General features: G+C 37.3%; 1 protein-coding gene across 1 annotated transcript in view; it reads right to left on the bottom strand.

Moving 5' to 3' along the window:
* LANCL3 (LanC like 3) overlaps window positions 1–15,396 on the bottom strand; it is a 118,971-nt gene that overhangs the window by 5,421 nt on the left and 98,154 nt on the right. Inside the window, exon 4 of the mRNA XM_028523332.2 lies at window positions 5,061–5,268. Within this exon, the coding sequence (XP_028379133.1) occupies window positions 5,061–5,268 (208 nt within the window). The remainder of the gene's footprint in view (window positions 1–5,060; window positions 5,269–15,396) is intronic.

Genomic DNA, 15,396 nt, shown 5'->3' with positions numbered 1-15,396 from the left:
TGGATACAAGACTTAAATATAAGTTGTGATACCATAAAAGTCCTAGAGGTGAACATAGGGAGGAAAATCTCAGATATTCCATGCAGCAATATTTTCACCAATGTGTCCCCTAGAGCAAGGGACATAAAGGAAAGAATAAACAAATGGGACTTCATCAAAATAAAGTTTCTGCGCGGCTAAAGAAAACATCAGCAAAATGAAAAGGGAATAGTGCAGCCACTGTGGAAAACAGTATGGAATTTCCTCAAAAAATTAAAAATGGAACTTCCTTTGACCTGGCAGTTCCACTGCTGGGATTATACTCTAAGGATCCTGAATCACCAATTCTAAAGAACCTATGCACCCCAGTGTTCATACCAAAACAATTCACAACAGCCAAGTGCTGGAAGCAACCTAAGTTCCTATCAGTAAATGAGTGGCTCAAAAAACTGTGATACATTTACACAATTGAATACTACACAGCAGAAAGAAAGAAGGAGTTCCTACCCTTTGCAACAGCCTGGATGGAACTGGAGATCATTATGCTAAGTGAAATAAGCCAGGTGGTGAAAGACAAATACCATATGATATTACCTATAAGTAGAACCTAATCAAGAAAATAAACAAGCAAGCAAAATATAACCAGAGACATTGAAATATAGAGCAAACTGACAGTAACCACAGGGGAGGGGGGAGGGAGATAAGGGGGGAAAGAGGGGAAAGGGTCATCAAGAAACATGTATAAAGGACCCATGGACAAAGCTAAAGGGGGGAAGGTTGGAGGGTGGGAGGTGGGGGTAGGAGGGGTGGCAGAAAGTGGTAGTTGGAAAATGGAGACAACTGTATTTGAGCAACAATAAAAAAATAATAAAAACAAGAAGCCCTGGTATAGTAGAAGGAGGAAGAACTTTGAAGTTGGAACCCACCATTTTGATAATTTCACGTTATATGGCATTTTGAAAATTTCTTAATCTGAGTTTAAAATAGTGAATTGCAGAGCTACATAAAATTATCTGTAATAATTAAAGATACCATATGTTAAGCTCTGAGCATATAGCAAGCATTCAATACATGGTAAATTTCATTTATTCACATAAACATACTATAGCAGAGTATTTGTTAAACAGAGGCAACCATTCTACTTAAAAGAAACCCATAGTTAATTTTGCTCTGTCTTCTTCCAATGTTTTTCCCTAAGTTTAATTGATTTATTATATTGTTAAAATTAGTCTGTATAGTATTTGGTAGCCTACATTGTTTTACTTAAAATAATATGATGAACATTTTGTGCTATTCAAAATAATTTCTAAACAATATATGAGCACAACAATTTAGAAGCATAATAGCAATGTAGGAGAGTCACAGTTTCACTGTATTCTGACCTGTATAGTGTCTTATCATATTAAAATGAAAATTATGTTCCCCAAAATTTACCCAATGGTGCAGAATTCAAACTAGTAAATTTATTTTTCTAAAACATTCTGTCAAAATAGAATTCAGAATGGTAATTATAAGAACTAAAAAGAATTAAAGACACTGAGATCATTATATATCAAAACCTGGTGAGCCCTGGCTGGCATAGCTCAGTGGATTGAGCGTGGGCTGTGAACCAAAGTATTGCAGGTTCAATTCCCAGTAAGGGCACATGCCTGGGTTGCAGGCCACGGCCCCCAGCAACAGCACATTGATGTTTTTCTCTCTCTTTCTCCCTTCCCTCTCTAAAAATAAATAAATAAAATCTTAAAAAAAACCCTGGTGGTTATGACCAACTAAACGCAGATGGAAATTCATTCATTTGAGTTTTTAATTACTATTATTTTTCACTAGGATGATGAAAGTTATTCTAATTAAGCATTCTTTTAAACTGTTCAAAAATAACAAAATAAAGGAAAGGAACAGTAGAAAGTCAAAATATAGGCAGAAAATAATAAATTAGAAAGCAAAAGGGAAAAACAAAGAGAATTAATAAACAAAGCCAAAGCCAGTTCTTTGAAAGCATGAACAACATAGACAAAATGCTGGTGTGTTTGACCAAAAAGGAGAAGTATTAGGAGGCATATAGGTACAGACATGTGAGATTTAAAATACCATAGAACTATAGAGTTACAGCTTTACCTCAAACATTTGAAAATCCAATCAGATAAGACACTTTTGTAGGAATACATTTAGTTCAAAAATTAACTCAAGAACAGATAGAAAATCTGAAAAAGTAAGAAATCATAGAAGAAATTGAAAAGGTTGTCAAATATTTTTCTGGGACTATCAATTCCAACTGTATGTTAAGAGTAATAGGCGATGAACAAATAATGTTTATTCTGGAGAGGTATATATTGTTTCACATCATTGACTTAGTAATTGCCAAAATGAAGGAAGTCCCCCCACTTTGTGCCACCAAATAATTCATTTAACTTTGAATTATAATGAAGTACAAATTTTAGTATTCTATGCACTTAAATGCCCATATACTATTCAGATATTACCTGAAAATTTTCATTCTGTAACTGTGAGGAATTTAAGTTTTCTAAAGGGCCCTGGACTCCAGAACCTTATAACTAAGACTCTGTAAGCTAGAACTGGCTGCCAGAAAAATAAGGAGTTGTTCTGGCCCTTTTCAATATGCTTTCTAGAGCATGACAACCTCTGATGAAATTTATCCCAAAGGTGATATAGCATCAATCTAGATAAGATCCAAAAATACTTACTTTTTCTACACTTGGGAAATAAAGGGTCAGGTTGCAACCTGAACAGTTTAGGGAGCCATGAATCAAAATACGTTAACAGAATTTCTACACAATGAAGTTTCAAAAGAGGACTTACATATGGTAGTATTTTTTCTTCAGTGCATACACACAAATATCACAAATGACATTTTATATTTAACATTGAATATTATATAAGTTGGCTTAGGAAAGCCTTTCTGAGACAATGACTTCTGAGTGAAGATCTGAATGAACTGAGGCACTGGGAGATATACACGTACGTAAAAGTGAGCATTACAGGTGGAAAGAACCAAAACTTCAAAGGCATTGAGAAAGATTGTAGCTGGCATCCTAACAAAATCACAAGGAAGCTAATATGGTAGAAAGAACCAAGAAAAAGAATAGGGGATGGTATCAAAATGGTAAATGGAGGCAAAATCCTGTAGGCCACAGAGCGGGCTGCATGTGGCCCAGGATGGCTATGAATGTGGCCCAACACAAAATCGCTGATTTACTAAAAACCTTTTTTTTTTTGCTCATCATTTTTCATTAGGGTTTGTGTACTTAATGTGTTGCCCAAGACAACTCTTCTTCCAGTGTGGCCCAGAGATGCCAAAAGGTTGGACACCCCTGCTTAGGGCCTTTCATTCAAAGGACAGACTTTGACCTTTACTCTGACATATAGAAAACCACTAAATTATCCCGAGCACAGGCATGTCATAATCTGACATTATACACACCATGGGAAGCAAATTTAAAAAATCATGTGAAACAGAAAAGCATTCCTAATGAAATCAGTATAAAGGTGAGGATGTTCACTATCCTTCTTATTATTGAACATTGTTTTGGATATTCTGACCCATGAAGTAAGAAATTTTTTAAAAAGAGTATACAAAAGAGAAAGTAACAAAATTATAATTATTTGCAGATAATATGAGTGTCTATTAGAAAGCCTACTGGAATCTAATGTAAGATTCATAGAAACAGTAATAGAGTTCAGTAAGCTGGATAGATATATCATTAGAATATTTATCAAAATTAAGATGTTTATAAGATGCAAAGCAGATTTATATGAAAGAAGTGCATCTTAGATTGCTAAACTGCAGCGATATGTATGCCTTAAAAAACTTTCATAAGCACCAATAATAAATGACCTAAAAATACAGAGGAGGAAAAAATTCCACTCATACACCTGGAAATAAAATAATAGGGATAAAATTAACAAGAAATATACATGATCTTCTTCATAAGTTCAAAACTTTACCAAATGGCATTTTTTAAAACTGAAATAAAAGGGCAACATGCCATGTTCCTGGATGGAAAACTTCAGTTTTCTAAAGATGTTAATTCTAACCAATGTAAGCTATAAATTCATTGAAACTCCAATGAAATTGCCATAGGGATTTTTTTAATTTGAAAAACTGATTCTGAAATACAATGGGAAGGATGAGAGAACAGCTAAGAAAATTTATAAATAAATAAATAATGAAAGAAAGAAAGTCCAGAAACAAACCCATACATTTATTTAAATTCAGTCTATGATAAAACTGGGGTTTCAAATCATTAGCGTAAGCAGTCAACAGATGTTACTGTAGTTTTGTCTTTTATTTCAAAAACACAAAGATTGATATCCACCTGACAGCATTAAACAAAAATTGTAAGTTCTAGACTAATCAAAGATTTAAAATGTAAAATCATAATGGCACTCAAAGTCAATGTAAATATTTTCCCTTTTTTTGCAATCTTAAAGTGGGAAGGGTCTTTTTAGCAAAACACAAAATCCAAAAAGCTTGAAAATTCAACAACTTTGACAAGAAAAATACCTAAATTTTTTGTCTGGTGAAAGACCATGAACTAAGTTGAAAGAAAAATGACAAAGTAGGAAAATATTTACAGTGTATATTGACAGTTATAATTGTCAATGTAAGTATCATAATAGAAAAAAATGGGCAAAAGTGGGCTAGAAATACCTGTGGGTCTAATGACTTCAGTTCTAAAATTTCTCTTATAAGAAATGCTTGCACAAGTGCATATAAGTGTATGTACTGGATATTTAGGACAATTTAGTTTGTGTTAGCAAATATTGAACATGTACAACTGTCAATTGTTTATATATTGATTAAATTAATAATGGTGCATCTACAGTAAATAACTATATAGTCATTAAAATTATGAGATAGATCTATATAAACTGAAGTGGTGTCTCTTTAAATTGTTTATTTAAAATACAAGCTGCGATCAATACATATAGTACTGTTATACATTTAGAGTGCATAGTTAATGTATTTATTTTTATACCTTTTAAACTATGTGACTCTTACCTATTCATAACATTAGTTAGATTAACATTTGGGAAAAAATTATATGTGAAAAATGGCTGACCTTTGGGCTCGGTAGATGTATTTAGAGTTTCCTGTGAGCCGATATAGCAGCAGGAAGACATAAGCACTGCCAGCTACACCATGGCAAATTCCTGGCCCCTTCTTTAGCAGGCCCTTCTGCCATGTGAGCTCCCCACACCGGATACATGTGTCCAGGTACTGCGGTTTCTTGGAAACGAGATAAGCTTTGGCAAACAGATAGGCAATTCCTGTGAAAACATCAAAGACATTAGAGGTGACTTTCAGGGCTTAATACTATAGAACAGAACTTCTCACACTGTAAAAGGCTCACAAATCACCAGTGTATTGGTAAAATACCCATTTTAATGTGGTAGTTCTGAGGTGGGGACTGAAATACTACATTTCTAACAAGTGTCCTACTAGAGATCACATTTTGGCTATAGCAAGGCTATAGAATCTCCTACAAGGGAGTTTTATTTTTTTTCCTGTGAGATTTAAGTTGTTTGAATTGCATCATGGTCTTGGTCCTAGAGAAAGAGCAACAAGTACAGAGATTGATAAAATCCATAATTTAAAAATTAATATTTAACTATGTATACTCTGGTAAGCATTATGCATATCTGGCTATTTGGAATGGCTAAATGTTTTGTTTGCCTAAAACTAAACATTCTGTTTCCCACTCCAAGGTTCAGAATTTATAATGATAAAGTACTTATAACTATATACCTTTTGTTAAGAGAAAATCTGGGAGTCCTGCCAAAAACTATAATGGTCCCAAATGACTTGGCCAAGACTTCTGCTTCAGCTGTGAAATGAGTTCATTCCAATTTGATTGTTCCAAGGAAAGACATTTTCCTTCAAAGCTTCTCAACAAAGGCAATCTCAATTACATAGGCAGGAATAGAAATAACAGAAGCACCAACTATTAATAGAAACATTTTCCCCAAGTTTTAGGCGTTCATACTCAGAAAAGAGGTTAGGAACTCAAGATCACTCTCTCTCATACATGGACTACCTTACTGCTGTATAAGGTAGAAAAGACTGGAATTTAGTAAGTATCTTAACTAACTCATTGAGGTTTTCTCTGCCTTTCATTGTCTTTGACTAGGCTCTTTTACAACTCTGTAGAAATAGGATTACTGTTTAGAAAATTGATAGTAATTTAAAGAATTTCTGTCCCTAGAAACTTTATTCTGTTTGATAGAGGTTGGATTGATATTCCTCAACCTTTGTCGAAGGAAGCAGCAAGTTTTGCATCTACTGAGCAAATTCATGTCAGCATTCCTAATGACCTATAAATATGTCTGCTCTTTGGATTTTCTTTTGAACCAGTTGTAACGCCTTTCTGGTTCCCTTATTAATTAATGAGCAAATAAAATAATTCATATGTTTATTTTATATTTTTCTGAGACTCATGACTTTATTCTCTTTTAATATTTATCCTTGAACACTTCCTATGATTAACACTTACATAACAGGATCTCTTCAGCCAATGTTTTCTAGTCAACCTCTGATAATGGTCATCTATAGCAGTGGTCCCCAACCATTTTGCACTACAGACCAGTTCTGTGGAAGACTGGGGGAGTGGATAACAGGAGGAGGAACTCAGGCGACCTTTGCTTGAGGCCAGGCTGAGTTCGCCTGATCTATAGCGTTGTCCTCCTTCAGTTTTAGGAACAACATATCTCCTACCAACTAAGGATGATTTTAAAATAATTGAATTTATTTAATTACACATATATTAATTCACTATATAAATTCATTAGAAAGTATTCAATATGTACTGTATGCACAGCCCTAGGAATGGCTGACTTCATGGACATGCACAGTGTCACAAGGGCCTCCAAAACAGCCCCATGCTGTGTTTAATGCTCTGTTGTTGCCATCTCAAAATTCTTAATCATTTTTAAGAGAGGTACATTTTCATTTTGTACCAAGCTCTCCATATTATATAGCAAGTCCTGGCCTTGGGTGGTTCAAAATAAGTGCTAAACATGATTCTTGCCCTTCAGGAAGGCAGTTGCCTAGAAAGGAAGAGAAAAATATATACATGTGACTGACACATAATAGGACATGTAGTTCATGCTTTTGCAGCATAAAATGAATGGTTCTTTCAATTATACTAGAGGGATCAGAAAAGTGGAAGTTCCCTGAGGGAGACAGGTGAAGTAGGGTTTTCTTCAAGACTATGTAGGATGCATAGGAAACTCCAGGCCGAAGGTTAGAGACAGAGAGCATTGCAGGCATCAAGATCATCAAGGGCAAAGATTCAGAGCCTGGACAAATAATCTATGTGAAGACCAGTGGGCCAATGTTCTAACCAACAGGACAGTGGGGTGGAAGGCTAAATGGGGTTCACATTAGGGATGGTTTACAAGTCCAGTTAGGCCATTTGGAGTGTGTTTTGTGGGAAACAGAGAACCAGCCAGTGGGAGTGTTTTTGTTGTGGATTGGTTGGGTTTTCTTTTTAGTGAAGTGATTAGTAGTATAGACAAAATGCCCCACACTGGTGTCAGGAGAGACCTAAAGAAGGGCAATGGGGTCGATCTAAGATGGCGTCGGAGTAGGAAGGAGCAGATTTGGCTTTCCTCTGCTCAGGGGAGAGAGTCCTGACTGATCTTTGGAGTGGAAAGGCAAGCAACCAACATATTTCAGCATTTTTGAGAACGGAGGACCAAGGATTGTGGCAGAACCAAAAGAACAAAGAACAGATCGCTGCATCAAGAAGAACCAGCCTCAACACAACCTGCCCTCACCAGCACAACAAAATATAGAAGGTGGTGGACAGAGTGACCCACATTTAACCAGCTGGAGGGAAGGAACCATCAAAGAAAGACTCAACAACAATCAGAACCCAAAGGCAAACACAAAGCCAACTTAAACAACAGCCCAAGACCAGCGAGCTTGGGGGGTCAAGGAAACAGTACCACTGAAACTCACTGCTACTCTACTAAAGAAGTTCACATCATAAACCGAGGGAGCCAGAACAGATCAATATAAGAAGCTGAGGTGAACAAGAAGAGTCTCACAAACAATGGGAAGACAAAGAAATACTCCCCAAATGAAAGGAAAGGAGGAAGCCTCAAAAAGAATGCTAAATGAAACAGAGGCAATTCAACTATCAGATATTGAATTCAAAGCAGTGATTGTCAGGAAGCTCAATGAGCTCACAATGAGCTACGAGAAACTACAGGGAAGCTACAATGAACTCAATGAAAACTACATCAGCATAAAAAAGGAAATAGAAACTCTCAACAAGGGCCAAGAGGAAATGAAGAATACAATCTCTGAAATGAAGAACACAGTAGAAGGAATGAAAAGCAGGATCGATGAAGCAGAAGATCGGATCAGTGAGCTAGAGGACAAAATAGAAGAAAACACCCAGAAAGAGCAAGAAAGGGAAAAGAGGCTCAGAAAGAATGAAGAGGGATTAAGAGAAATGCAAGACAATATGAAACGTAATAATATCCGTATAATAGGGATACCAGAAGGAGAAGAAGAAGAACAAGGGATAGAAAACCTAGTTGAACAAGTGATGATGGAAAACTTCCCTAATTTGATGAGACAAAAAGTCACACAAATACAGGAAACACAGAGAGTCCCAATCAAGAGGAACCCAAGGAGGCCCACCTCAAGACACATCATAATTAAAATGGCAAAATTTCAAGACAAAGAGAGAATCTTAAAGGCAGCAAGGGAGAAGAAGGAAGTAACATACAAGGGGGCCCCAATAAGGCTAACAGCTGACTTCTCAATGGAAACACTCCAAGCCAGAAGAGAATGGCAAGAAATAATCCAAGTAATGAGAACCAGAGGCCTGCAACCACGACTACTTTACCCAGCAAGGCTCTCAATTAAGATAGAAGGCCAAATAAGAAGCTTCTCAGACAAAAGAAGTCTAAAAGAATACACCTCCACTAAACCGACTCTGCAAGAGATGCTGAAGGGACTGCTTTAAGGAAAGAAAGGAAAAGAGAGAGTGAGAGAGGATCACACGTACATAAAAGGCAATGAATAAGTACCTATCAATAATAACCTTAAACGTAAATGGACTAAACGCTCCAATCAAAAGACATAGAATAGCTGATTGGATAAGAAAACATGACCCACACATATGCTGTCTACAAGAGACCCACCTCAGGATAAAAGATCTGCACAGGTTGAAAGTGAAGGGCTGGAAACAAATTTTCCAAGCAAATGGACAGGAGAAAAAAGCCGGGGTAGCAATACTCATATCTGACAAAATAGACTTCCAAAGAAGATCCATAAAGAGAGACCCAGAAGGTCATTTCATAATACTCAAGGGAAGAATTCACCAAGAAGACATAAACATAGTAAATATATATGCACCCGACATAGGAGCACCTAAATACATAAAGAAAATCTTAGAGGACTTCAAGAAAGATATGGACAGCAACACAATTATTGTGGGGGATTTTAACACCCCTCTATCAAAAATGGACAGATCTTCCAAACAAAACATCAACAAAGATATTGTGGCATTGAACAATACCCTAGACGAGCTGGTCTTTACTGATATTTACAGAACCCTCCATCCCAAAGAAGCTAAATACACATTTTTTTCAAATGTACATGGAACATTTTCAAAGATTGACCACATGATAGGACACAAAACAAGCCTCAACAATTTCAAAAAAATTGAAATCATACCAAGCAATTTCTCGGATCACAAGGGACTGAAACTAGAAACCAACCACAAGGAAAAAAACCCAAAACACTCAAATTCGTGGAGATTAAACAGCATGCTATTAAACAATGAATGGGTCAAGAATGATATTAGGGAAGAAATCAAACGGTTTTTGGAAACAAATGAAAACGAACTCACAACAACCCAAAACTTATGGGACACAGCCAAGGCAGTCCTGAGAGGGAAGATCATAGCGATACAGGCCCACCTAAAAAAGTTAGAAACATTTCAAACAAACAACCTAACCCTACGTCTACAAGAACTCGAGGAACAACAACAAAGACAGCCCAGAGCAAGCAGAAGGAAGGAAATAACCAAGATCAGAGCAGAATTAAATGACATAGAGGCTAAAAGCACAATCTAAAGATCAATGAATCCAAGAGTTGGTTCTTTGAAAAGATAAACAAAATCGACAAGCCTTTAAGCAGACTCATCAAGAAAAAAAGAGAGAAAACCCAAATAAACACAATCAGAAATGAAAGAGGAGAGATTACAACAGATACCACAGAAATACAAAGGATTGTAACAAATTACTACAAAGAGCTGTATGCCAAGAAATTTGAAAACCTAGATGAAATGGGCAAATTTCTAGAAAAATATAACCTTCCAAAACTCAATGAAATGGAAGCAGAAAGCCTCAACAAACCAATAACAGCAAAAGAAATCGAAGCAGTAATCCAAAAACTCCCAACACACAAAAGCCCTGGACCAGATGGTTTCACAGGAGAATTCTACAAAGCATTTAAGGAAGAACTAACACCTATCCTTCACAGACTATTTCAAAAAATCCAAAAAGATGGAAGACTACCAAACTCTTTTTATGAGGCCAACATCATCTTAATCCCAAAACCAGATAAAGACACAACAAAGAAAGAAAACTACAGGCCAATATCGCTGATGAACATTGACGCTAAAATCCTCAACAAGATACTGGCAAACCGCATCCAACAGTACATTAAGAAGATCATACACCATGACCAAGTTGGATTCATTCCAGGTATGCAAGGATGGTACAATATACGCAAATCAGTAAATGTAATACATCACATAAACAAAAGCAAAGACAAAAACCACATGATCATATCGATAGATGCAGAAAAAGCATTTGATAAGGTACAGCACCCAATTATGATAAAAACACTCAGTAAAGTGGGAATAGAGGGAGCATTCCTCAACATAATAAAGGCCATATATGAGAAACCTACAGCCAACATTATACTCAATGGGCAAAAATTAAAATCTTTTCCACTAAGAACAGGAACAAGACAAGGATGTCCACTTTCACCACTTCTATTCAATATAGTACTGGAGGTTCTAGCCACAGCAATCAGACAAGAAAAAGAAATAAAAGGAATCCAAATCGGAAAGGAGGAAACAAAACTGTCACTGTTTGCAGATGACATGATAGTGTACATAGAAAATCCTATAGACTCCACCAAAAAACTGCTTGACCTAATAAATGAATTTGGTAAAACAGCGGGATACAAAGTCAATATCCAGAAATCAAAGGCATTTCTGTACACCAACAATGAAACAGCAGAAGCAGAAATCAAGAAAAAAATCCCATTTGAAATAGCAAAAAGGAAAATAAAATACCTAGGAATAAACCTAACCAAAGAGGTAAAAGACCTGTATTCAGAAAACTACATAACACTGAGGAGAGAAATCAAGGAAGACACAAACAAATGGAAACATATACCGTGTTCATGGATTGGAAGAATTAATATCATTAAAATGTCCATACTACCAAAAGCAATCTACACACTCAATGCAATACCGATTAAAGTACCAATGGCATATTTCACAGACATAGAACAAACACTTCAACAATTTATATGGAACCATAAACGACCCCGAATAGCTGCTGCAATTTTGAGAAAGAAGAGTAAAGTAGGAGGAATCACAATACCTGACATTAAACTATACTACAAGGCCACTGTAATCAAAACAGCCTGGTACTGGCATAAAAACAGGCACATGGACCAATGGAACAGAACAGAGAGCCCAGAAATAAACCCAAGCCTCTACAGTCAATTAATATTTGACAAAGGAAGCAGCAACATAAAATGGAATAAAAATAGCCTCTTCAACAAATGGTGTTGGGAGAACTGGACAGCTACGTGCAAAAAAATGAAACTCGAGCACCAACTTACACCTTATACAAAAATAGATTCAAGGTGGATAAAAGACTTAAATATAAAGCGTGACACCATTAAAGTCCTAGAAGAGAACGTAGGTAGGAAAATCTCAGATATTTCATGCAGAAACTTTTTTACTGACTTGTCTCCTAGAGCAAGGGACATAAAGGAAAGAATAAACAAATGGGACCTCATCAAAATTAAAAGCTTTTGCACAGCTAAGGAAAACAGTATCAAAATTAAAAGAGAACCAACTGTATGGGAAAACATATTTGCTAATGATACCTCAGACAAGGGTTTAATCTCCAAAATATATAAAGAACTTACGTGACTCCACTCTAAGAAGACAAGTAACCCAATTAAAAAATGGGCAAAGGACTTGAACAGACAATTCTCCAAGGAGGACATACAGAAAATCCAAAGACACATGAAGCGATGTTCAATATCGCTAGCCATCAGAGAGATGCAAATTAAAACCACAATGAGATACCACTTCACACCAGTCAGAATGGCCATCATAAACAAAGCAACAAATAACAAGTGTTGGAGAGGATGTGGAGAAACGGGGTCCCTAGTGCACTGTTGGTGGGACTGCAGACTGGTACAACCATTATGGAAAGCAGTTTGGAACTTCCTCAGAAAACTAAAAATGGATCTGCCTTTTGACCCAGCAATTCCATTGCTGGGACTCTATCCTAAGAACACTAAAACACCAATACAAAAGAACCTTTGCACCCCGATGTTCATAGCAGCACCATTTACAATAGCTAGGTGCTGGAAGCAACCTAGATGCCCATCAGTAAATGAATGGATCAAAAAACTATGGTACATTTACACAATGGAATTCTATGCAGCGGAAAGAAAGAAGGAGCTCATACCCTTTGCAACAGCATGGATGGAGCTGGAAAGCATTATGCTAAGTGAAACAAGCCAGGCAGTGAAAGACAAATACCACATGATATCACCTTTAACAGGAATCTAAACAACAAAACAAAACAAAACAAAAAACTAGCAAAATATAACCAAAGACACTGAAATAGGGGATAGTCTGACAGTGGCCAGAGGGGAGAGAAGAGGGAATTTCAGGGGGGAATGGGTAGGGATTACAGCAACAAATTTGGAGGACACATGGACAAAAACTAAGGGTGGGGGGTAATGGGGGGAAGGGGGGAGGGTTGGGTGGAGGGGCTGAAACGGGAGTAGGGGGCAGAAAACTGTACTTGAACAATGATTGAAATAAAAAAAAAAAAAGAAGGGCAATGGGATAGCTGTGAACCAATCATGTGGCAAAAAGAGGGCAAAGAGGCTAATGAAAGAGATTGTTGACAGAATTTGGTGATTATTTAGATATTAATTGAATACTTACTATATGCCAGGCACACCAGTAGGTGCCAAGGTTTTAAAAAGTCCCTGCCTTCATAGTGTTTACAACCTAATTGGAGGTATTAATTAGGCTATGTGAGGGGGTAATTAGGGTATGAAGAAGCACACAGGAAAGCTCCTAACCCACACTTAGAGGCAGGAAAGGCCCACAAGGGTGAGTGACACCATCTAGTCTGAGTATTGAAGAATGAGGAAGAACTAGCTAGGTGAACTGAAAGGCCTTCATGCTCTGCCGAATCACCCTAACCTTGCTGGCAGGTGCCCCATCTCCCATTTGCTATGACCTGGCTGCTAACAAAGTTCATAGCTACCCTCTTCTTGGGATATTTGCCCTCAGCCAAATGGGAATTAGGCTAGATGCCCAACCCCCAGCAGATTTCAGCCAATGACTGGCACAGGGGTACAAAAGGTCAGCCCCCTGCCTCAAGATGAACCAATGCTGTGGCATAATCTGTGCCTCTTAGTTTCCACTCAAAAGCCAGGTGAAGCCAGTCTCCAGGTGAGACACAGAAAACCCTTTGTGGCCCAGGTCCTATTTGTTCTGCAATTTTTCCCTCTATTCCCTACCTAAAGCTTTCCACTTTGGTGAAACCAAACTGCCCAGATCCCCTTCCTTCACTATGGATCCCATGCCTCTGACTGACTTTTACTGGAATAAATCTCCCACCTTTCTTGGTCTGGACAACTTCCCTCAAATATCACCTCCTTCAGGAACCCTTCCCTAAACCTGGAGGAAAACCAAGAATCCTTCCTCTGAGCTCCCATAATTCTCTATATAAACCTCAGCACTTAACAGTTATCACATTAAAATTCTCTGTGTACATGTCTGCCTCCCCTAGTATAGTGAAAACTACTCAAGGGTGGGATCTCTATCTTGTTCATTTTGGCTCCCTGAGTTTGTGGCATGGTGTTTCACACATGGCAAGGGGTTCCCAAATGTCTGCTGACCCTATAATGTCTCATTTCTCAACCCAGCATAGGCCATCACTGAGCAGAGATAAGACATGGGGAAAGAAGAAGGGCTAAGATGATCCAATTGCTATAGACCACTAACCCCGGGCGAGAAAGGGTCTCTTCTTGCAGCCGGGATCACAGAATGGTAAATGGAAGGGACCTTGAAAAACTTCTAAACCTATTGTCTCCTAATCCCACCTAATGAAATCCACAATAAGACTTTAAAAGGAAGGCATGTTGGATTTCTTTGCTTCTGATGAGAATTAGGTCATTTCACCATGGGAATGCTAAGGTGTATTGATGATAAGAAACCCGAGTCAGCAATGATATATGCCTCTGACAATGACAACTGGAGAAAGAAATTATTACTTAAGAACTAACGTTTGAGAGACTAAGTCTTTGAAAATGTGCAGTGAAGCAGAGCCTTGAGACAGCCAGACTTGGCATATACAATTTCAACATTCTGGGGATCACCAGGCAGGTCCATTCTTGGATCAGTAATTTTACAGAGGCGTGTACTGCACAGTGTGGACTACAAAGCTGAGTGACAATGACACCTGTGCTGCACAGGCCCTTGTTGTTTTCAATTCAGTTACCTACCCAGGACCCCTTGTGAAATTATTAAAAAAAAACAGCCACACCTGTGTTTCACACAGAGGAAAGGAAATGCAGTGTTACCACAGCAATGATGTAACATAATGCAATCTAAACTTTATTTTAGCTATAGCATTTGTTTTAATGACTTTTAAATTACTTTTGTCCTGTATTTTAGAATCATTAAGGCTATGATGAGGTCATATGAGTCTGCCTGCTATACTTCCTTGCATTTAGTGATAAAAACTATACAACACACTGGGTATTTATATATGAGTGTGTCTGCAAAGCTCTTGGGGTATATCCCTCAGAGATGGGATATCTCTGCACAGAGGTGCACAGAATAAAAGGGAGTCTCTGGTGGTAAAAATATTGAGTTTCACTATTCAATCTCAATGGGCTCATTTCAAAAATGAAGAAATAAAGACAAAATAAACAAAGCGGTTTTTTCAAGGTCACATAAGTGGTTACTATCAGAGCTACAAATAGAATCCAGTGTTATTATTTTAACTTAGAGTTAAGAACTATTTCTACACTGAATAAATGAAAACTACTAAAGGTGATCACCTGTAGAGGTGGGTTGAAGGAAAGTCAATAGG

The sequence above is a fragment of the Phyllostomus discolor genome, chromosome X, assembly GCF_004126475.2.
Source record: "Phyllostomus discolor isolate MPI-MPIP mPhyDis1 chromosome X, mPhyDis1.pri.v3, whole genome shotgun sequence".
Lineage (NCBI taxonomy): Eukaryota > Metazoa > Chordata > Mammalia > Chiroptera > Phyllostomidae > Phyllostomus > Phyllostomus discolor.
This window is presented reverse-complemented; position numbering and strand designations above follow the sequence as displayed.